This window comes from Hemiscyllium ocellatum, chromosome 11 (assembly GCF_020745735.1).
Source record: "Hemiscyllium ocellatum isolate sHemOce1 chromosome 11, sHemOce1.pat.X.cur, whole genome shotgun sequence".
NCBI classification, from domain to species: Eukaryota; Metazoa; Chordata; class Chondrichthyes; order Orectolobiformes; family Hemiscylliidae; genus Hemiscyllium; species Hemiscyllium ocellatum.
In genome coordinates this window covers 55,676,706-55,701,047 of record NC_083411.1, presented here as the reverse complement: position 1 = coordinate 55,701,047, position 24,342 = coordinate 55,676,706, and the positions used below count along the sequence as shown (strand labels likewise).

The 24,342-nt window shown below is 41.2% G+C and overlaps 1 protein-coding gene across 1 annotated transcript in view; it reads left to right on the top strand.

Moving 5' to 3' along the window:
- The first annotated feature begins 7,586 nt into the window (after nt 1–7,586).
- The window catches only part of LOC132820008 (sodium- and chloride-dependent neutral and basic amino acid transporter B(0+)-like), a 207,459-nt gene continuing 190,703 nt past the window's right edge, over nt 7,587–24,342 (top strand). Inside the window, exons 1-7 of the mRNA XM_060831935.1 lie at nt 7,587–7,683; nt 8,369–8,500; nt 14,062–14,229; nt 18,426–18,564; nt 19,507–19,639; nt 22,063–22,203; nt 24,068–24,296. Coding sequence (XP_060687918.1) covers nt 7,632–7,683; nt 8,369–8,500; nt 14,062–14,229; nt 18,426–18,564; nt 19,507–19,639; nt 22,063–22,203; nt 24,068–24,296 — 994 coding nt within the window. The 5' untranslated portion in view covers nt 7,587–7,631. The remainder of the gene's footprint in view (nt 7,684–8,368; nt 8,501–14,061; nt 14,230–18,425; nt 18,565–19,506; nt 19,640–22,062; nt 22,204–24,067; nt 24,297–24,342) is intronic.

The window sequence follows — 24,342 nt, the reverse complement described above, 5'->3', positions numbered from 1 at the left end:
CTCTGTGAGATTTCTTCCTGTCTGGGGTCCATATCAAGTAGTTTACCTCACTCAATGTCTTTTGATTTTATAAGATCCACTAAATCCTGTTTTTAAAGGTTCACCTATTACTGGAAGTACCACAATACCTTATCCCTGATAGCAAAATAGCGATATTTTGATTTCTTATTCCACTTGCTGAGTCATTGTGAGATGTGGTACTTTTAAATGCTGTCGAGTCAACTCCCTAGCTCAATTTAATCATTCTCTAAAATTTGACACAAAGTCCAAATGGGTGGTCTCTGAATTCTGACATATTAATTTCTCCTTAATCAATTTTAGTGGTCCTCTCACTTCATGTCCAAAAACTAATTCAAATAGACTGAATTAGGTGGATTCATTTGGTATATCTCTGATCATAAAAAGAACAACCAAATTCCCTTATTCCAATTATCTGGATAATCCTGACTATAAGCCCTCAACATGGTCTTTAGTGTTCAATGCCATCTTTCTAACGCTTCCTGCGATTCTGGATGGTACGCAGTAGATTTGAATTGTTTTATGTCTAAACTGTCCATAACTTCCTTAAATAGTTTGGATGTGAAGTTTGACCCTTGATTTGACTGTATCTCTGTTGGTAGTCTGTATCTAATGAAAACTTTGAGTAATTCCTCTACAATCCTTTTAGCTGTGATATTGTGTAATGGAACAGCCTTTTGAAATCTTGTCGATGTATACATTATTGTTAACAAATACTGATTCCCACTTTTTGTTTGTGGTAGGGGACCTACTCAATCAATTAAGACTCTGGTAAAAAGTTCCTCAAAATCTGGAATAGGTATTAAAGTTACAGGTTTTATTACCATCGGTGGTTTTCCAATCACTTGACATGCATGACATAGCTGGCAAAATTCAATTACATTCTTGTGCAGTCCAGTAAAAATGTCTTTGTATTTTAGCTTGTGTTTTCCTCACTTCTAAATGGGCTCCAAGTGGTGATTCATGTGCCACCTGCAACATTTCCTTTCTATACCCCACTGGCAATACAATTTGATGAATCTCTGCCCGTTTCTCATCTGCTTGAATATGTGATGGTCTCTTTTTCCTAATTAAGACATCATTTTTAAGGTAATAGCACACAGGGATAAATTCAGACTCCTTCTCTGTATATGCCTTTTGATACAATTGCTTTAAGTTTTCATCTTTCTGCTGAACCTCAATGAGTTTTGCACAGGTAAAGATATTTGCATGATTATTTATTTATTCCTGTTTTATCTTAACTAACTGATTGAGTACAGTCTCTGCTAATGCCACTTCAGATTCCTTATCTGTACCCTTTGATCTCTCCTCCTTCAACTGGTGACTTTGTGACCTCATTACTACACAAACAGGGAAGATTCCCAAGTAAGATTCTTGCAGTGCTTTAGTTGCTTGAGTATCCACAGGTCTTTCAACTACAGTAGGCAGCACACCTACCAGTGAATCAGCTGTATCATTCACAAGGACAAATTGTTTTCCTGGAACCGAGACTTTGTCCAGTACTCCTATACACATTCTCCACTCTTTTCTAGTCACTCTAGCATCATTTTACATAATTGAGCACTTTTTGTCTCACCATGAACTCTTGTTACCAGTAACTTTTCTGGCAATAGTCCTTCAGGAGTATATTCCCCCACATCCTTCAGCATCACAGACTGAGAGAATCCTGTGTCCCTTAATATTATAACCTCTTTACTTGCTACTCTAACATGAATAAACTTTACCTTTTCAGGTATATTTTTAAAGCAGATCTGGCATTTCTTCCTTAACCAACCTCTGATCAGCTTGTGCACTCTGATGCAGCTTTCTAGCTCCCACTGTTACCACTCCAACAACACTTCCAGGGTTATCCTGCTTTCCCACGCCTGGCTTTCCTGTGCTTTTCCTAGCCCACCAACACTGTGATTTCATGTGATCTACTTTATTGCAATAAAAACACTGGAGCTTTTACCTTCTTCGTCCCCTTCTGGGGTTTCCTTTTTACGCTGTGATAAGGTCTCCTTATGATCTTCACTGAGATCTATCTTACCCTTTCCACAGGAGGATTTCTCTTTTCCCCAACTTCTATTCCTCATGGATTGAAATTGATGCAGGAAGTCAGACCGTGATTTATGGACCAACTCATAATCATCAGCCACTTCAATTGCTAAGCTTGCCATTTTTAACTCTCTGCTCTGCCAAATGAATTTGCACTATGTCAGGCAGTGAATTTTTAAACTCCTCCAAAATAATTGTCTCTCTAAGGGTATTGTAAGTTTGTTCTATTTTTAAAGCTCTTATCCACCTACCAAAATTACTTTGTTTAATTCTTTCAAACTCAATATAAGTTTGACCAGGGTTCCTCCTTAGATTCTTTAAACGTCTATAGGCTTTCTGGTACCAATTCATATGCGCTTAAGATTGATTCTTTTCCCTACTCATACTCCCCAGATACCTGCTCTGATAGCGATGTGAATTCCTCACTAGCTCAACCCACAAGTTTGGTTTGGATCAACAAAACCCACACACTGACTGGCCATTGCATTTGTTTAGATTGTTTTTCAAATGAAATGACAAGGGCTTCCACATTCTTCTCATTAAATTTAGGCCTTGTTTGAACATACTTAAACAGTTTCTCACTAGGCTTCTGACTGCCAGGGGCTTGCTCATCCTCACTCTCTTCCTCACTAAACCTACCTTCAGCCTGCATCTCCATCCTTTTGTGCTGACTTCCCTTTTTAAGTGTCAATTTCTAAAGTTCAATCTCTTTGCTTTTTCTTTCTCTTCTGCTAGAGTTCTTCATTATCTTTCTTTCTCTGTGGCTAAAGCCCTTAATGTGTTTGCTTTTTCTCTCTCTTCTGATTTTAATTGTAATTCAAACTGTTTCATTTCTGCTGCCCTTTCCTTATCTCTCCCCTCTAACTCAAGCTGCTTCATTTACAATCGAATTCTTGCCATCTCTACAGATCCTGATAGTGTTTCCAGCAAATTTGAATACTGAGCTACTGCTGAATTCATCTCATCTTTCCTCACATTAGGAGGTAAATTCAACCCTAGCTTGTCTATTAATTCCTGCAGTTTGGTCTTATCTGCCTTTTGCAAAACCCCCGAGGTCACTTCTTCTACCTCCAGGACCTCCTTGGTGATTGAAAGAGCCATTGCCATCCGAACACGGTTTAAACCAACCAAATCAACACCCGAAATAAAAGACACTAGCAACTACCACTCGCTGTTTAAATCCTGCAAAAAGCCCCCAGTCTGTCATGGACTAGGTCTGACTGTAACTTTGCTATTTGTTTAATGAGGTGTACAGTGGATATTCCTGGAGTACATCAGCTTGGTCAACTGCCAGGTTTTAAACAAACAAAATTTATTTGCAAAATTATAAAATGAACTACAAGGAACAGAAAACAGAATACCCGATAACTTATCCTATCCAAACCCTACCTAAGGATGCTGTTCTGAAAATTCTTGCAACAATCCCAGTACACAGATCCCTAAGCACAAACAGCAAACAATGGCACAGGCAGCATACAGTTCAAAATCAGAAGGGCAGAAGGACAGAGAGAAGGCTTCCAGTTTCCCCCATGACTCTACTCCCTCCCGTACTGAACTGAAGAGCTAGAGAGCTGGCCACGTCCCCTTGACAAGACCAAGTTTTCAAAAGGTCTTTCAAGCTTTTGATCTGAAGCAGTATTTGTTTGGGGAAACAACAAGGCCCCAGTGAACCATTCAAAGTTCAGGCACGATGGAGCCTGGCCAATTATCCCCTCTCTAAAAAAAACTCAAGGGCAAACTAACTTGTACCAGACCATTACTGTGACAATTGTTGGGGGCTTATAATCCAATCCAATCAAAGTGATCACCCCTTTCTTATTTTTAGTTCATCCATATAGCTAGACAATCACCCAGGAATATTCTGTCTAAGTACAAGTTGAATTCCCTAATCAAAAACATCATTCCCTCACCTCTCTTGTGCACCTTTTTATCCTTCTGATAGCATCAACATGCCAAGCATTAAGCTGCCAATTATCATCCTCCCTCAGCCAAATTTCTGCAAAGGGTATGATATCCCAGTCCCATGTTCCTATCCATACCCTACGTACATCTGCCTTACCTGTCAGTCCTCTTGCGTTGAAATAAATGTGTTGAATTCATTGTTTTTCCTCATAGCCCGCCATGCTCTTGCCTGCCTTGTTTATTAAACTTTCTCCCTTTATCTTCTGTATCAGCTCTCAACCTTTTCTCTTTTCTCATTGTTGCTCCCATCCCTGACCCCCATCACGGTTTAAGAAAATGCAGTCAGAGAGGAGAAGGGTATTATTAAGCAGGAGAGGGGTCAGAAGGGATTTACCAGGATGTGGCCAGGTATGGAAGGTTTGAGTTATAAAGAAAGGCTGAAACGATTTTTCAGTGGAGCGTAGGAGGTTGAGAGGTGACCTGATAGAGGTTTATAAAATAATGAGAGGTATAGATAGAGTTGATGGTAGTTGTATTTTCCCTAAGATGGGGAATTTCAAGACTAGGGGGACATTTTTAAGGAGAAAGTGAGGACTGCAGATGCTGGAGATCAGAGCTGAAAATGTGTTGCTGGAAAAGCGCAGCAGGTCAGGCAGCATTCAAGGAGCAGGAGAGTCAATGTTTCGGGCAATTTTTAAGGTGAGCAGTGAGAAGAGAGAGATTTGAACAAGATATGAGGCAATTTTTTAACACCAAGAGTAGTTTGTGTGTGGACTTACTGAGAAATGATGGATGTGGGTACAATTACAGCATTTAAAAGATATTTTGATGGATACGTGAATAGGAAAGGTTTGGAGGGATATGAGCCAAGACCAGGCAGGTGAGACTAACTTAGTTTGGGATTATGTTCAGCATGGACAGGTTAAACCAAAGTGTTTCCATGCTGTATGAGTCTATGACTCTATGACCAATCAGAAAGAGGCTGGCAAGAAGTCAGGAAAGCTCCAGAGTGCATTGCGATCCGGAACAGATTAGTGTTGGATGACCACATTTATTTCTGGAGAAGGTGGGACGTACAAGTGTTCTGGTTTTCTGAAGGTATTGCTGAATGTGATGGTGGGATTTAAAACTAATTTTTGCAGGGGTCTGGGATACTAAATGGAGGTTCAGTAAAGGTTAATGTACTGAAAAGTATTGAAGAACCCACCATTGCAATGCAGAAATTCGTGCAAATATATTCAAGTTAGTGCAGAATGGAGTGTGGCAAAGATGGATGGTATTTTTTAATGCAAGGAGTCTTGTGAGTAAGGCAGAGGAGTTGTGCGTGTTTATTAATGTATGAGGATCTAATATCATTGCTATCACAGAGATGGTTGTGGTTGAGGAAAGAACATGATTGTCAGCACAATATTCTGGGTTATAGAATCTTCAGGTGAGATAGGGGAGATGGGTGAGGGTGTAAAAGAGCTGGTGTCACCACATTGATCAGGGAGTCAGTTACTCCAGTAAGCAGGAATAATATCTTAAAACAAACACAAACAATGCTGCAGAACACAGAAGGTCTGGCAGAATCAATAGAGAGATAAACAGAGTTAATTAGTTGAGTCCAGTACAAGGCTTCTTCAGAGTTGAAAGTTGTAGGAAAATGGGCCTTTATACTTTTGTCAGAGACAGAGGAGGGTGTAGGGGCCAGAGGACCAGTGCAAAAGACAGGGAGCAGCAGCAGCAAGAGAGAACAGCTCCTTCGGGTGATTGATGGCGGTTGCAGCTGCCATGGTGATCGGTCTTCCTGTGTTTTTTTTGTTTCTGCACGGGAGTCGGTTGGGGCAGGGCCCCATGCAGTCCCAGATCCTTGGCTGGCTCTGGCTCTAGCACTGAGGTCACAGATGAGGCCTGAGCCAGGATCCCGATGACTGGTGGCAGCTTCGCAGGGAGAGCAGTAGGTAGGAGATCAGGCCCATGGCTCCAGCTCAGACATAGAGGCTTGTGGGAGACATGGCAATGGCAGGGGTGGGTCCATAATTAAGAACTCAGAGCCCAATGACAAGACCCTGGAGCCCGTTACAAAGACCCTGGCTGATGTTAAGCAGTGAATGGAGGAGGCGCGGAGGGTATTAAGAAGAAGAGGGAAAGATGAACTCAAAAGCAGTAAAATTTTGCATTAAACTCAGTCTTTCAAGATGACGCTGAATGTGGTGACACATTGCATTTTGCACAAGAGAATACACTTTTTGTTGTATTTTTATATGCAATCATCACTCTTCCAAACCCACTGGTGTTTGTGATTCAGCCAAAAGATCATGCACCTAGCAAAGCTTCTAATGATCCAGCCAGATGGCTAAGCTGACCAGTAAATAACATTTGAAAGCAATGGAAGTTTTTCAGTAATTAGCTCTGGATCTCACACTGAGAGAGCCCTATCTAATCATACAATTCAGAATATTGCTTTACCCTATCAATAACCTACTCCAATACAGATGAAGACTTTTGAATATTAATGTGCTGCACTTTCAATTGGTGACTTGCTGATAGTCAGAGGCAACAGTGTAGGAACCATACTATTTAATAGTTACTTAACTTTTCCAACTATAGAACTATTACACCTCACTTTAGTAAGCATAGTTATAATTTAGGCGATAACATTTCATGATGGAATGCTAAGAAAGCAATACAGATTTACTTCTCTCTTATAATCTTCTAACTTTAAACATTTGGTTAGAGGTGAGACTGCCAGATCAATGGACAAGCAATCATGTTTTTCCCAAATCCATGTACATTTCATCTTATATAGGGATTACAAAACTGCAGCCACACATTCAAAACTAATTGAAATTTCATTACGTAAAATGAACTCGGGTAGCAGGGGATGACAATTATATTTCTAATATGGGAGAAGACCCGTTCATTTTTAGAAGAAATCTTAGATAGCTTTTCTTTGGCTGAAGTTCAACTTGGATTGGATTCACTTGGAAGCTATTCCTTTTAAAACCAGCGCTTTGCCCAAACCCTGAGGACAGGGAATGAATGCCCTTTGATTGTAACTGTTCTGAAAACAAATCATTTAACTCAATAGAAATGTTTAGTGTGGAAATTGAATGATTAGCTAAGTAGAGTTACACCTGTTATGAAACACAGTAAGAGGCTGACTTCTGACTCAACAAGAATAATCCATTCATGAGAAGTTGAAGGACTTTTGGCCAAAAGGAGTGTCCTCATTTTACTTCCAATTCTTGTGCAAGTGGAAGAATAGTTCATTGATGTCTGAAAATGGACCGAAGGCATTTATTTCGGTTCTTACTGAATGACAATCGGCCAAACACTCCACAGGATACGATAAGTATTTCAACAAAACAAAACAGTAAAAATCCATGTAAGACAATTTGAGATACTGTTGATTTGTAGATTTTGGTCATTGTGAATTGTAGACTCTCTGTGGACATCTGGCTGTTTCTAACCTGACAGACATTGCTGCTAAATAGAGAACTGCACCATTTTCCGATAGTTGTGGGAGTGGTGACGATACATTTCACTTGAGATCTAGTCTGAGAAAGATTAATGTCTGAGCTTGCCATTTCAATTCTTTATCCCAGGATACCGCCAATGAACATGGTGCTGTGGGTCATGAGAATGTGGAACGGGATAACTGGTCTTTGAAGACTGATTACCTGCTCTCAATGATTGGTAATGTTTGGAGATTTCCTTACCTGGCTTACAAAAATGGAGGAGGTATGGTAGAGAAATTAAAAATATCGGAGAGTAAGAAAGGCAGAACTAAATGGATCGATTTGTTGACTTATTCTGAAAATTGTAGTTCAGTAAATAACAAATGTTTATTGCACTAAAAATGATATAGTAAATAATGCAGAGTTAAACAATTTCAATGTGAACTGGTAAATTCAATCCCACAGCTAACAAGTTTGACTACTATTTTCTTATGTCAAGGTAATAGTTTAAAATTAGCAATGTGATGCATCAAATATATGCTATTTATAAACCAAAGTAAATGGTTCATTTATTAATTTGCAATGTATTTTCAATTGATATTGTTTAGAATGCATGAGCCATCCACCTCAGATATATTTACTGCACAATGTGTGAAATCCTCAGAATAGCAGGCTCCTCAGTCAGGCCCTGTGTTCAGGTTTGTACATTATCATCAAAACTGCTCAAATCAGGGCTCTTCACAACCCACACCATTGGATTGATGGAAACCAAGCGCAAATGTATAAGAAATGTCACAACATGGCTGTGTAAAGTGACCTGAAAAGATATCTGATTGTGTTAGAGAGTGAAATTCACAAAACGGGAATCTGGACATTCGTAGAGATTTCAGGGTAAATTTTAATGCACCCCACATAGTGTAAGCATGGAGTTTCACTTGAAAATTGAAATCCTTTCCGCTATTTTCCAGGTGCATTCCTTATTCCCTATTCTGTCATGCTGGCCCTTGTTGGGATACCATTGTTTTTCTTGGAGTGTTCCTTTGGTCAGTTTGCCAGCCTTGGGCCTGTTGCAGTGTGGAGGGCTGTGCCTATGTTACAAGGTGAATGTTTATTTTATCGATACAGTCGCAGCAAATTCGGAAAAGTAATAGTGTTGATTTAATAAATAATAATAAACCTCCCTTATCTGACAAAGGTTAAAGCCAAGCTTGTGAAGTAATGTTGCACTCTGATCTGCCATACACGTTATTAGATGTGGTACATGCTGTCTATTGGTTTTTGGCTCATAGTTTGTCAGGTATTTTTATAAAAATGATGAATTGAAACCCAGGATTCGGGACCTAACACAGCAGAGTGACATCACTGGTAAGGCATAAGTTCATTGGTTGATAATAGCTACTAACATGACTGTTATTGGCTACTTTCAGGTTGAAGGTAAATAAGGGAAATATTTAAGGTTACAAATTAAAAGATCAGTTGGAATTTTTTTGAAAAAAACAAATTAAGAACTTTTTAAATAAAATCGAGATGTAGGGCTAGGCAATATCTTGTAACTGCATGAATTTGGAGTTGATGGACCCTACTGAGGAGCTGAAAATGTGTTGCTGGAAAAGCGCAGCAGGTCAGGCTGCATCCAAGGAGCAGGAGAATCGACGTTTCGGGCATGAGCCCTTCTTCAGGAATGAGAAGAGTGTGCCAAGCAGGCTAAGATAAAAGGTAGGGAGGAGGGACTTGGGGGAGGGGTGTTGGAAGTGCGATAGATGGAAGGAGGTTAAGGTGAGGGTGATAGGTTGGAGTGGGGGTTGGGGCGGAGAGGTCAGGAAGATAGGAAGGTGGTGCTGAGTTCGAGGGTTGGGACTGAGACAAGGTGGGGGAGGGGAAATGAGGAAACTGGAGAAATCTGAGTTCATCCCTTATGGTTGGAGGGTTCCTAGGCAGAAGATGAGGCACTCTTCCTCCAGCCATCGTGTTGCTATGGTCTGGTGATGGAGGAGTCCAAGGACCTGCATGTCCTTGGCGGAGTGGGAGGGGGAGTTGAAGTGTTGAGCCACGGGGTGGTTGGATTGGTTGGTCCGGGTGTCCCAGAGGTGTTCTCTGAAATGTTCCGCAAGTAGGCGGCCTGTCTCCCCAATATAGAGGAGGCCACATCGGGTGCAGCGGATGCAGCAAATGATGTGTGTGGAGGTGCAGGTGAATTTGTGGCAGATATGGAAGGATCCCTTGGGGCCTTGAAGGGAAGTAAGGGGGGAGGTGTAGGTACAAGTTTTGCATTTCTTGCAGTTGCAGGGGAAAGTACTGGGAGTGGAGGTTGGGTTGGTGGGGGGTGTGGACCTGACGAGGGAGTCACGGAGGGAGTGGTCTTTTCGGAACGCTGATAGGGGAGGGGAGGGAAATATATCCCTGGTGGTGGGGTCCGTTTGGAGGTGGCGGAAATGATGACGGATGATATGAGGTTCAATGTGACCACATCTGTGACAAGTGTTGGTTTCTCTTGTGTATGGCCTGTCCTTCTTTGTGTGTGGCTGCATCAAGCTGTGTGTAGCTCCTCAGTACACAAACACTAAATCTGACTATGTACTGAGGTTCTACTTGTCCCTGGTGTTGAGAAGGATGGGACTGGTCTTGTTGCTGCAGACTGCTCCAAGGAATTTGACTGTTCCATATCGCTTTTCCTTTGTGAAGAATTTCAAAACACTTTTCATCACAGGTCTATTAGGAAGAGGTCAGTATGTAGCATCCTCAAGACCCTGTTGGAAAAGGACAGGTTAGTCAGCAGACTGTCAAAGTCATTTCGCAGAATGCCTCATCGCCAGAATTTTCCAACAAGCACCATGACATCACTTGGCTCATGGTGAGAAGGGCAGTACCTGTGAGATTCTTCACGTACGCCTGGATTGTCTGCGCCACTGCATGTTGCCTACAAATCGGTTTAAGGAGGGGGAGTTTGTGACTGTCTCACATCTCCTGCTGGAATATGCCTTTGCAAAGAGAGACTGGAGAGAGATACCACAACTGTGTCACTCGCCCATCTCCACTGACTTGCAGTTGACTGCACTGGACCCGCTGTTATAGGAGTCACCATTCTTCAGGCCCCATCTCATCACTGCTGGGCCCATTTCAATGCTGCCTCCAATACTGGGTAGACTGTTGGGCCCCACAACCAAGAGTTCCCACTCCGGGCCTCCCGTGATTCCAGCCAGGAGTCTCCTGCTCCGCTGATTCCTTGGTGACATCAGGTGTCCCCGCTCTGGGCCTACTGCGAGCCGGAGTGCCTCATTCCACTGACAGGCCAGTCTGCTGGTGTGCCAAGATTCCCACTCCAGCCACCGTCCTCCAATATGCCAGCACTGGCACTTTAAAGAGTCCATCACCTCCGTCTCCGATTGCTGGAGGAGCAGGGGAATGTCCTTGTTACCATCACTGCCACCTCCAATTACCGGAAGGCTGTCACCACTCCGTGTAAAGCCTGCTCTTGTTGCCTCTGACCAACCCACCAAAGAAACGAGAAATGAAAAGAAAAAAAATCAAGAGAGAGCAGAAATTAAAAGATTTTTAAAACGTAGATGGAAGTGGATGAGCTCTAGATAAGAGTCTGCATGCAGCCCTGCTACACTGTCGCCATCTTGGAAAATTGAGGGTTTGCAGAGCAAAAATGACCCTGACGAGAGTTATGTCCAGGCCTCCCAGCAGCAGTCAGGATATGGGTCAGAAAATAAATCAGGAGGTAGAAAAGGCATGTAAAAAATGATGCACAATTGCAGTAATCATGGGAGTCTTCAATATACAACTGGATGAGGAAAATCAGGTTGGTAGGGGATCCAATAAAAAAGGGATTTGCAGAATGTCTACGAGGTGATTTGTTGGAGCAACTTGTGATAGAGCCCTCCAGGGACAGGCAATTCTGGATTTGGTGCTGTGTAATGAGGTAAACTCGATTAAGGAGCTTAAGGTGAATGATCCATCGGGGGCAGTGGCCATAATATGATAAAATTCACCCTTCAGTTTGAAATGGAAGAGCAGGAATCTGGTGTAAGATCTTTACAATTGAGTCAATGCAACCAGAAAGCCATGAGGGAGGGGCTGACCTGAGTTGATTGGAAGGGGACCATAACAGGGAGGACGGTAGAGCAGCAATAGCAGGAGTTTCTGGAGGTAGTTTGAGGGGCAAAACAGAAATTCATCCCAAGGAAGAAGAAACATAGTAAAGGGAGGATGAGGCAACCACGGCAGACAAGGGAAGTCAGGAATAGCATAAAATCAAAAGGAAAAGCATCCAATGTGGTGAAAATTAGTGGGAAGTCTGGAAATTTGGAGGCAGTTAAAAACTAGCAGAGGATACTTACAAAAGCAATAAGGGGGAAGAAGATGAAATCTGACGATAAGCAGATTGTAATATAAAAGAAGATTGCAAGAGTTGCTTTAGATGCATAAAAGGTCAGAAAGAGGTGAGAGTGGACATTGGACCATTAGAAAATGAGGCTGGGGAAGTAGTAATGGGGAACAAAGAAATGGTGAAGAAAGTGAATAGGGACTTTGCATCAGTCTTCACTGGTGGAAGGCACCATTAGTGTGCCAGGATGTCAAGAGTCAGGAGGCAGAGGTGAGTGTAGGGGCCATTCCTGTGGGGAAGGTGCTGGGGAAGCTGCAAGGTCTGTAGGTGAGTAATTCAGCTGGGTCAGATGGACTACACCCCAGGATCCTGAAGGTGATAGCTGAGGAGATTGTACAGGCATTGTTGGTGAACATTCAGGAATCACTGGAGTCAAGGAAGTTGCCAGACAACTGGAAAATGGTTAATGTAACATCCCTGTTTGGGAAGGTATGGAGGCAGAAGGGAGGAAACTATAAGCCGGTCAGTCTGACCTTGATCATTTATAAGATTTTACAGTCCATTATTAAGGATGAGATTGTGGAGGGTTTGGAAGTGCATGGTAAAGTAGGGCTGAGTTAGCACAGCTTCATCGAGGGTAGGTCATGTCTGACAAGTTTGTTAGAATTCTTTAAGGTGGTAATGAGCAGGTTAGACGAAGGAGAACCAATGGATGTGATCTATTTGAATTTTCAGAAGGCCTAAAATCAGGAGCCATGTATGAAGCTGCTAAATGGGATAAGAGCCGGTGGGTGTTAGGGGCAAGGTCCTCACATGGTTAGATTAGTGTGGAAATAGGCCCTTTGGCCCAACAAGTCTACACTGACCCTCCAAACAGTAACCCATCCAGACATGGATAGAGGATTGGCTGACTGTCAGAGGGCAGAGATTAGGGATAAATCCACCAGTTCAAACAAGGACTGTTGGGACCACAACATTATACATTAACAATCTGGACAAAGGGACTGGGGGCATCATTGCTACGTTTGCAGTTGTCGCAAAGATTGGTAGAGGGACAGGAAGGGCTGAGGAAGTGGGAAGGCTGCAGAAGTACTTACAGTAGTGAGGAGAGTGGGCAAAGAAATGGCAGATGGAATACAGGATGGGAAATTGTGAGAGTTATGCAATTTGGTAAGAAGAATAGAAACAAAGACTATTTTCAAATTGGGGAAATGCTTTGGAAAACCGAAACATAAAGGGTAGGAGTTTAGGATTCCCTTAAAGTTAACATGCAGGTTCAGTTGGCAGGTAGGAAGGCAAATACAGCGTTAACATTCATTTCAAGAGGGTTAGGATATAAGAGCAGAGATGTGCTACTGAGGTTCTATAAGGCTCTGGTCAGACGGCATTTGAAATATATGAAAATGTTTGGACCCCATGTCTCAGAGAGGATGTTCTGGCCTTGGAGGGGTCCAGAGTAGGTTTACAAGAATGATCCCAGGGATGAAGGGATTGTCAAATGAGGAACAGTTAAGGACTCAAAGGAGCCGAGGAGGATTTACAGAATAATGACATTTACAGAATAATGAAATTTACAGAATAATGAATGGTCTGAATAGAGTAAACCTGGAGAAGATGTTTCCACTAGTAGGAGAGACTGGGACATGAGGGAACAACCTCAAGCTGAAGGGACAACTCATCAGAACTGAGATAAAGAGGAATGTCCACAGCCAGAGGGTGGTGACTCTGTGGAACTCATTGATGCAGCAGGTTGTGGAGGCCAAGTCATTGAGTATACTCAAGACAGAGATAGATAGGTTCTTGGTGGTAAGGGGTGCAGGAGTTATGGGGAGAACTCAAGAGAATGAGGTTCAAAAATATATCAGCCATGACTGAATGGCAGAGCAGACTCAGTGGGATGAATGGCCTAATTCTGCTCCTATATCTTATGACCTTATGGCCTAAGACTGGGCATGTGTGATTATCACCACTCACAATGATAATGGTGTCCTAAAGAATTAGTGAGAGGGCATATCAAGGTGAAGACAAGGAGCATCATTCTTGTAATCTAGACAAAGAACTATAACATAATTAACATTTCCTGTTTAATACAAAAAGCCTTTGAAATCTTTACTGTTGGACACTGAATGTTGAAGCAGCCAACATAATCGATTAAACAAAACCGATATTTCCCCAAAGGTGTGGTCAGCCACGGCAGTCTCCCTGTTCTGTCCTGTGCTCACTGAAAGAAAATCCAATTTGGTTGAATGACCAGCCAAATGCATGTCAAATACATTATTTTAAATCAATAATTCACAAACCAGACTCCCCTGTTCTTTCTTCTGTTTTCAGGTGTGGGGATTGCTATGATGCTTCTGATTACAATGTCCAACATTTCGTACAACTGCATCGTTGGCTACAGTCTATACTACCTGTTTGCTTCCTTCCAATCACCCCTACCATGGGCAGACTGCTTCAGTTGGTGGGGAGCAGATGAAACATGCAGCAGGACCCCCAAAGGTACAGTGTTAGCTTCTACTGGGGAAAGTGTACACACTGACTGTTCATTGTTCATTCTGTCAGTCTGAGTGAGGGAGAGAGATGAACAATAGTTTCAGTGACCATCCTCATTGTGGCCATACAGCAGAAAGACTCGGATAGAAAGCAGCAGCAGGAATCATGGCACTGAGTCACTGGAATAGCAGGACAGTCAGTCAGAAATAAATAGTGAAACATCAGAATTTAACAGTCTTTCACATGTCTCACGTTTACTTTCACCTTGTCAATAAGTCTGTGTTGTGTTCTTTCTGACTGCGTTCATTGTTTGTATCTCTCTCCATCCCTGTATTGTGTCTCACACTGACTCCCTTCTCTGTCTATTACTGTGTTTTTTGCAGCTATCATTTTCTTAACTTATTCTCTTTCTCTGAGTTTTTCCAAATATTGATCATCTCACATATATTTCTTACACAGTCTGACTCTAAGAGTTTTTGTTGCAATTATTTAAATGTCTCATCTCTTTAATTTCATCTCATCTTCCACAATAACACGATTTAACTCAGGATGTCTCATGTCACTATCAAAGGTTCATGTTGTGTGAATTGACAAGACTTAATGTGAAATCTTGATGTGAGTCAAGTTGAAATTTCTGAAACAGAGGACAAAATACTTCAGCTTTGAAAGAAAATCTACTTTTAAATAAACTGGGATTGTGGGTGTTCCCCTGACCATACTGTACAGACTGGGGCTGTGGGTGATCCTGGACATCAACTACAGTCTGCACAATATGGTGATAAATCACCCACAGTCCCAGTCTGTACAATACAGATAGGGGTCACCCACAGTCCCAGTCTGTACAATACTGTCAGGGATCACCCACATCCCAGAGTGTACAATACAGTCAGGGATACACCCACAGTCCCAGTCTGTACAATACGGTCAGGGATCACTCACAGTCCCAGTCTGTACAATACAGTCAGGGATCACTCACAGTCCCAGAGTGTACAATACAGTCAGGGATACACCCACAGTCCCAGTCTGTACAATACTGTCAGGGATCACCCACAGTCCCAGAGTGTACAATGCAGTCAGGGATCATCCACAGTCCTGTATTTTTGCATTGAAGAGCTTCATATCTTTATTCCAAAAAAAAACTCTCGAAATTTTAGGACATTTCCATTATCCAATATTCCAGAAGAATAGAACTCAGTTTTTCTCTGCCTCAGATGAAGTGATGGAAGCTGGTACAATTAAAACATTTAAAAGTTAGCTGGATGTGTATATGAATGTGAAGGGTTGAGATGGATACGGGCCAAATGTTGGCAAATCGGACTAGATTAATTTCGGATATGTTTTTTAGCATGGACAAGTTGGACTGAAAGGTCTGTTCCTGTGCTGTACATCTCTCTGACTCGATGACTCTTGATGTTATTTGTTCCATTTAGTATTTCAAAATCCGTGACGAAGTCATCTTTTTAGTTTTTAATTTATAAAGAATAGAATCATTGTCTGTCTAATACCATACAGTTAGGGACATCTATCAACACCCAGAAGACATGGATTTCCCATTATACACCCACAGAATTCAGTGATGGAAGTCCTTATCTCCATAGGCTAGGACTCATTCAAGTAGCGATCGATTTCTACATCTTCTACTTCAGAATTTGGAATGTTACATCTTGCCAAAAATAATTCAGATATGAAGAAGTTATTTTTGAGCAAAAATTATAATGTAATTTTTGAAAACAGTTGTTTCATCTTATCCTTGAGATTTATGTTATTTGAAATTTCATTTTTACATTGCTAGTTTCTGAAAGTGAATTGATAAGAGTACATTCAACAATGTGGTTCATCTGGGCTCAGAGTAATTATGGATGTCCGTAAGATCATAAGACCATAAGATATAGGAGCAGAATTAAGCCAATTATCCCATCAGGTATGCTCCACTATTCGATCATCACTGATATGTTTCTCAAACTCATTCTTCTGCCTTCTCCCTGTAATGCTTGATCACCTTACCAATTAAGAACTATTTTATCTCTGCCTTAAATTCACCCAATGACTTGGCCTCCACAGCCCTCTGTAGCAATGAGTTCCATAGATTCATCACTCTCTGGCTGAAGAAATTTCTCCTCACCTCAGTTCAAAAGGGTTATCCCTCCACTCTGAGACTGTGCCCTAGGATCCTGGCCTCTCCTATGCATGGAAACAACTTCTCCACATCTACTCTATCCAGGCCTGTCAGTATTCTTAAAATTTCACTGAGATACACCCTCAAGGAAAGACACAGAGTCCTCAACTGCTCATCATGTGATAAGCCCTTCATCCCCAGGATCATTCTTGTAAACCTCCTCTGAATCTCTTCCAATGCCAGCACATCCTTCCTTAGATACAGGGCACAAAACTGCTCACAATATTCCAAATGAGGCCTGACCAAAGCTTTGCACAGACTCTACAGTACATCCCTGTTCTTGAGTTCTAGCTCTCTGAAGTGAGTTGCATTTGCCTTCATAACTGCCAATGAAACTTGCATGTTAACCTTAAGGGAATCCTGAACCAAGACTCTCAAGACCATGTGTACTTCAGATTTCTGAAGCCTTTCCCCATTTAGAAAATAGTCTATGCTTCTATTCTTCCGACCAAAGTGCACTTCCTCACACTTTTCCACATTGTATTCCATCTGCCACTTCTTTGCCCACTCTCTTAATCTCTGTAAGCCTTCTATAACCTCCTCACTTCCTCACCACTACCTGTCCCTTCACTTAGCTTGTCTCATCTGCAAACTTAGCAACAATGCCCTTAGCTCCTTCATCCAGATTGTTAATGTATAATGTGAAGGTCCCAACACTGATACCTGCAGAACTCCACTAGTCACCGGCTGCAATACCCAAAAAAGCCCCTTTATCACCACTCTCTATCTTCTGCCAGGCAGCCAATCCTCTATCCATGCCAGTACTATGCCCCAAATGCCATGTGCTCTTATCTTATTTAACAGCATCCTGCTTCAGTCACCAATCAGCTGAAAGGCTTTTAAAATTAAATGCATCACAAACTAAATATAAATGCATTCTTTTTGTGTGTAACCAAAGCTAGAGAAGGAGATCTTCTTTATGAAAATCCTCCACCTCGCTAAGAAAGCTTCAGTACAATCAATAATTAACAATCTGCTCTGAAAACCCTGCACATGGTTTCACAGCTGTGACACCCTGCCCCCAACTTCCTCTGGAAATGTGATATCACCCCCAGTTCTCTGCCGATATGAAACTTGTCCCCACCCTCCCATTCACTGTTACCATTGGACTCCATCCCCCTCCACCAATGTTGTTGCTACTGGAACCGACCAACAAGACTGCTCCCTTCCCCCCAAAAATTCTCCTATCATCCTCAAGTTACCCTCAACACTGGACTATTTAGCAAACTCCATTGGTATCCTGCACCATGGCATCTTACCCACTTGGCACCCTACACCTCCTCAGCTGGCACCTTATCCACCTGGCAACCTGTCACCCTGCTCCTATCCACATGGAATTTTACATAGCTCTCGATTTGCATATCTGCACCCTACCTACATGCACCCTATTTAGCTGGCACCCTTTTCCTATCAGTTCCCTTCCCTGCACCCTAACACACATTTATGTTATGAACTTTCTGTTTGACAGCAGCTGTGAGGAACATTAAAATGTGAGAAGACAGCAGTTGTGAAAAGGGGTTTTGCTTTCCCCTGGCAGGCTCTGTGCTGTGAAAGCACTGTCAGATTGAAAATGTGGCTACCCATTTCTGAGAGAGCCCTGAGTTGAATCTACCGCTCAGAACTGTGGAGCTCCATTCATTCATTTTGTAAAATAAGGAGTGGTGTAGCAAGGTATGTGAGACTCTCCTTCCCTGGATAATCCAGCCCATTATAATCCTTAAAGTCTTCTCCAATAACTACTAGTGAATACTTTTGAAGTAACTTTTTATATACAGTACCATTTTAATTTGGAATTCTAATTACTTTTATGCAGACTTTTATCCAACAAGAGATTAAGCAGATTGAGCACCAGAGCAGGACTGTGCTGAGAGTGAGTGCACGGACTGTACCTCTGTGTTCTGATCTATGCATAACCTTACCCATGTAATCAAAAGGATTAACTAATTCAGTCAGAGTGAAACAGTGACCCTGGTTATATTGAAATGGAATGCAAAATTGATGTATAATACTGAAACATATTTTCCAGAGACTCTCTGCAATCTCACTCTGACTGATGGATATTTTGAAATCGTTAATATAACACAGCTGCAGGAAAACAATGGATCTTGTCCAAATGGATCAGAAATCTCCAATCCTCACCAGGGCCCGAGTGAGCAATACTGGGAGTAAGTACCTTGCTGCAGATAGCTGCACCAATAACCTACACAGCTGGGCCAGTAACTCCTCTTGGGTTGGTTAGTTTGTTTATATGTGTTTAATGAGAGAGAAGCTGTTTCATTTTGATTGAGGTATTATTTACATTGCACACTTGTTACAAAATGGCATCATGGAAAGGAAACTTTTACTATTTAATATTCCTCTGGTTTCTAAGCATTGTAACTTTGACAATATTTATAAAGCAAAACACTTTTCTTTGTTTTCTTGCTCTTCAAGGATAATATTCATGACCAGAATTCTTAAACATGAAATGGTTAGAATCATGTGTGACTGATGTTCATTTCTCTGCTTTTAATTGTAATAAGTTATTATTTTAACACACAGTCCTGGGACTGGATTTAGATTAACTGTCTGGAGGTAGATACCATGTGTAGGAAGATGAAGGAGCTGAATTCATTGGAAGACATAGTGACTAAACCAGATAGGTTTCACAGTGCATTGTGAAGCAGTCAGTGAAACATTGTCAGAAACAGCTCTGCAGGGAATCTCCGAGTAAAAAGTGAGGTCTGCAGATGCTGGAGATCACAGCAGAAAATGTGTTGCTGGTTAAAGCACAGCAGGTCAGGCAGCATCCTGTTCCATTGATGCTGCCTGACCTGCTGTGCTTTAACCAGCAACACATTTTCAGCTGCAGGGAATCTCATCAACTTGTTTGAACAAAGCTTTACATTGAAAAATATCAGTACACACGAGGAAAAAAATGTCATACAGAATATCAAACTTCACATTTATTTCTGAGTGCAAGAATCAAAGCTTCTATAAATCAAAAATTAATTTAGATATTACACAACTCTGTTTGTTAAATACATTGATGCACTATGTCTAAAAACATCTGTGTGTAATGAAGAGTGTCCTAACTTACTACATGTTTTTGTTCTTATTTTCTGTAGTAAAGCAGTTTTACGCCGTTCCAGTTCAATGGATGAGACTGGGGAGGTAATCTGGTATTTAGCCCTCTGTCTGCTTCTTGCCTGGCTAATAGTTGGGGCAGCATTATCAAAAGGAATCAAATCTTCAGGAAAGGTAAATGATTGGTGATAAATAGAGTTAAAACTCGCGACAAAGTAACAGTAAAGCGAGAAACGATAAATAATTTGTGAAGTGTCTGGTTTATCTCCCAGGTGATGTTAACAGTGTCTCTATGGGAAATGGGAGATTCATAATTCATCAACACTTCAGGCCTGAGGGAGATCTGAAGAACGTTCTCCTGAGGGAAAGAACAGCAACTTCCCCAAACCCCTGCAATGTGTCCCTCATTCTAAGGGTTCACTCACTGACACTGGAATTCTGGGTGAATTTCCAATTGCTGTGGAAGGCTGAGGAAGGATTGGGGGTTGGTGGGGAGTGAGGGAGGGGGGTGTGGTGGCGGTGATGGGGAAGGATAGGATCAGGGTTTTATTTGAGTGAAATGAGATTTGTCTGAACATGAGAATGGGACTGAGACCTGAGGAACAATCATTAGGTGAAAACAATAAAATGCTGGTAATGCTCAGCAGCTTGTGAAGCACCTGTCAAGACAAACCGAGCTAATCTTTCACTTCCATGGACTTTCATCTGACCGAGAGAAATAAATAACAGTTTAAGAGGTTTCTTAAGACGATGGACATGGGGAATATGGTTCGGTGAGTAAAAGGAAGATTCTGTGATAGGTTGGAGGACAACAGAGGTTAACTAACAAAGCTCTGACCTTCATCCCCGTTGTATTGTTGGATAGGTTCCAAACCAAAGAGCAAATGTAATTTTAAGGCTATTAGAAGAATCACAACATGTGACATTCCAGTGTAATGTGCCTTTAGTAGTTATTAATGTTGAAGGAATATGTTGTAACAGCTGTGTAGCAGTTACTGTGGGTGGAATCTGTTAGTGACATGAGCAGCCTGTGCTAAGGTGAGATTTAATGCAGGATCAGGTGAGAAATCTCATAAGGTCCAACTTGACGTCAGGAACAACTTGCTGTGTCTTTTATGTACCTACCCAGTGAGGAGGTGAGCTTCTTGGGTAAGAATTACCTTTAACTGATTCTTTTCATTGTGTAATTTCTGTTATTATGTCTGAAGACCTGTGTCCCCTTAAGAAGGGTTCGAGATCGGTCAAAGGAATCGACAAATGCGGTCTATTCAAAAAACAAGGGTCATTAGTTTATTCAGTTAAGGTACCTTGATGCAATTCTATCCAGCAACACAGTGATTGAAGCTTCTGTGTTCTGGGGAAAAGTTGCGCAATTACATTTGAAAATTACACATTATTTACGTGTTTTTAAAGAAATAGTTCAGTCTTAATTACAAGAAAGACCAATCACATATGATTTACAGCGAATTAATCTAATGATATTTTCTGGGAAAGGGTTCTTAACTACAAAAAAATGTCCAATCAATTGTAATATGGTGATATGATTGAAGACAGGCTAATCCAATGGTATTTCCTTTAAGAAGGATATCTAATTTACGTAAATTGTCATGCCATGTATTAGTTCAACGTTTGTTCAAATGGTCAATTAATGTATCAGTGTTTATCTTATGAAAACTCTATTGTCCTCATCTTTCAACTGCAAGTTAATTCTGCAAATCAGCAGTATGTTCAGCAGTATGATTCACAGGCCATTTTATAGTATTCTTTTAAATCGAGAAACCATTTTGTTGTAATAAAAATCTTCATATTTTGTTGCCTAAATTCAAATTTTAGATCCTCATGTCTATAGGTTTAGCAGTGTTTAAATAAGCACATTATAACAAGGTATCACAAAACAAAGTCTCAACATGCAAACCCTGTGAACTAGATGAAAACGCAATCCTTGCGTACATCTTCCATGTTACTATTCCTCTTCAGTTTGTCCTCTGTTCCCTTCGATGCATTGATGAGAATCCATTTAATTTGCCATTTGGTTGGATAATATTGTCTTTATTCCAAGGTGAATGATGGATAAAAGTAGGCAAAACTTGCTACAAAGGTACAGCAGCTACTGTTTTGGTCTCCTTAGTTAGGGGGTATATTTGTATTGGAGAAAGTTCAGTGAACCTTTGTATTAATTCTTTTGAAAATATAAGTTTGAGCCTGTACTCACAGGAATTTAGGAGACCGAGAAATGATCTTCAAAGATTTCGAATGGTCTTAGAAAGCTTGACCTTCTCAGAGAATCTCGAACAGGGAGCACAGTTACAAAATAAGGTTCTCCAAATGAGATAGAGATGAAGTGGAATTTTTAATCTTTCACATACTCTTCCTCCGAAAGCAGTAGAGGTCAGATCATTGAATATATGCAAGGCAGAGTTTGACAAATTGTTGATGTACAAGAGAGTCAAAGGTTCTGGAGAGGGCAAGTGTCAGGGTGATCAGGCAGAATCTTATTGCATGGTGGGGCCACATGGCCTTGTACTGCTTCAAGGTTTTATTTTCTTCTGTTGTACCAGTAATACAGGAAAATCTAACAAGGTGCTCTCCATGCTCAGGTGGTTTATTTCACTGCGACATTCCCTTACGTGGTTCTGACCATACTCCTGATCCGAGGGGTTACCCTGGAGGGAGCTTCTAAAGGAATTGAATTCTACATCGGAAGCCAGTCAGACTTCTCCAGACTGGCTGATGCTGAGGTAAATACAGCAATATGAATGATTGAGTCTCATTAGTATTTTTAGTTGAATCGATTCGTGCCTCAGCTTGTCATCATTGATTTAAACTGAAAATGTGTTGCTGGGAAAGCGCAGCAGGTCAGGCAGCATCCAAGGAGCAGGAGAATCGACATTCCTGAAGAAGGGCTCATGCCCGAATCGTCGATTCTCCTGCTCGTTGGATGCTGCCTGACCTGCTGCACTTTTCCAGCAACACATTTTCAGCTCTGATCTGCAGCATCTGCAGTCCTCACTTTCATCATTGATTTAAAATCAGTGTATTGCTTTTGAGTCCGTAATTCAATTCTTGGAAATTTTTAACAAAGCTTGTGATGAATTCAAAGAGTCAGTTTAAGGTCTATATCATCCTGCCATTAACAGGAAAGAAGGTCAGGGCATCAGCTATGATGGACGAGAGGATCGAAATTGATGAGGAATTATGATAGGGATTGGGATGCAATAGAATTCTTCCTTCATGCCTCCTCCTTTCTGAAATCTTGGAAATGATTCAGGAGTTTCAGGTGAAATACCTCATTGACCTACAAAGCAAATACTGACCCACATTTTGCTGTATCAGGGCAATAGAAAGAGCCACTCTTGATGAACATTGTCCTTATCCATTCTATGTCAATGATATTTGGTGCTGCAAGTATCTGGAAGTGGGAGATGGAACTGAAAGAATATTGTCTAAATCTGAAATCTACATTGGAGTGAACATTGGAAAGCAACTGATTATATCTTGAACCAGTCAGATTATCGTACTTGGAATATAACAATGCAAGGACTGAGACAGAAAAGGAAGTGTAAGTTTGAGTGGGTGACTTCCAAGCTGTGATTCCATTCTTCCAGTAGGTAGTTTAAGTGCCAGAAATTGTGACTGGCTGTAAGTAAAAGCTTGGCATGTCATTAAAAGGCTATTTCAATGTCATGTTTCTTGAAACAAATCTCCGAGGTGATTCAGTCAACAGCATAAGGACAGAAACATCATGGAGCCCAGTGAATGCAAATAGGCAGACTAGGCAATACCACATTTGTGAGGCTGACAGTGTCCTCATGCATACTGGATAATGATGGCTGGAATTTTGTATTCAGTCCAAAGATACAGCAGTCTTTGTGAATAGACAATGGTGAACACTATTTATTGCTTAATTTTTCTGACAGGAATTGGATTTTGATTTCCATTTAAATCATTTAACCATTGTTTACATAATCCTAGAAATTACAGTGTAATTTTACTGGTTCCTGTTGATATTAAGCTACTGTGATATTATTACAATATGAAAGTGATCATTATTTATGGTAAAAGGTGTTCTTTGTTGTTACTTTCACGCAAAGAATGGAATTAACTATGGTCAGTACAATACTGCAAGTGAGTCAGTCACTGAAAACCATGGCTGGTGAAAGAGTATACAGTCACGTCTTCGATAGTGCAATAGTCACGTTCCGTGTGACCCTGCGCTATGCAAGAATCACGCAATACAAGGAGCACTTACAGTGTTGCCGATGTAATCATGTTCGAGCCAACATACTTTTTGAATTTTTGCACTTTAGAAAAGCGTCCCCAATCGTCAATCACGGTCCAGGTAATTTGTGTTCATGAAACGTTCATTATACCAGAAAGACCTGTGTCAGATATCCCAGAGGAAATTTAACTGTAAATAATCGACAGTAGTGATGACTGTTCTGTTTAAGAAGAGTTACTGTTGACCAGAGGGAGCTACTTTGCTCAGTTCGCCATGGATTAACCACACGAGTTCTCATTATCTTCACATTAATGTCGTTTATCTGTTGTACATGTTTGTGTTTCATTTCCCTCCAGACATCTATTCTATTTTGTATTTACCAGGTCTGGAAAGATGCTGCGACTCAAATTTTCTTTTCTATCTCAGTGGGTTGGGGCACTTTAGTAGCATTGTCATCTTACAACAAGTTCCACAATAACTGCTACAGAGATACCATCATTGTCTGTGTTGTTAATTGTGCTACAAGTGTGTTTGCTGGATTTGTCATCTTCTCCATCCTGGGACACATGGCTCACATACAAGATAAGCCCGTTTCAGAGGTTGCCCAGTCAGGTAAACTAGAGCTGTTAAAATTGTCAAGGGTCAGACAGCTTTAATG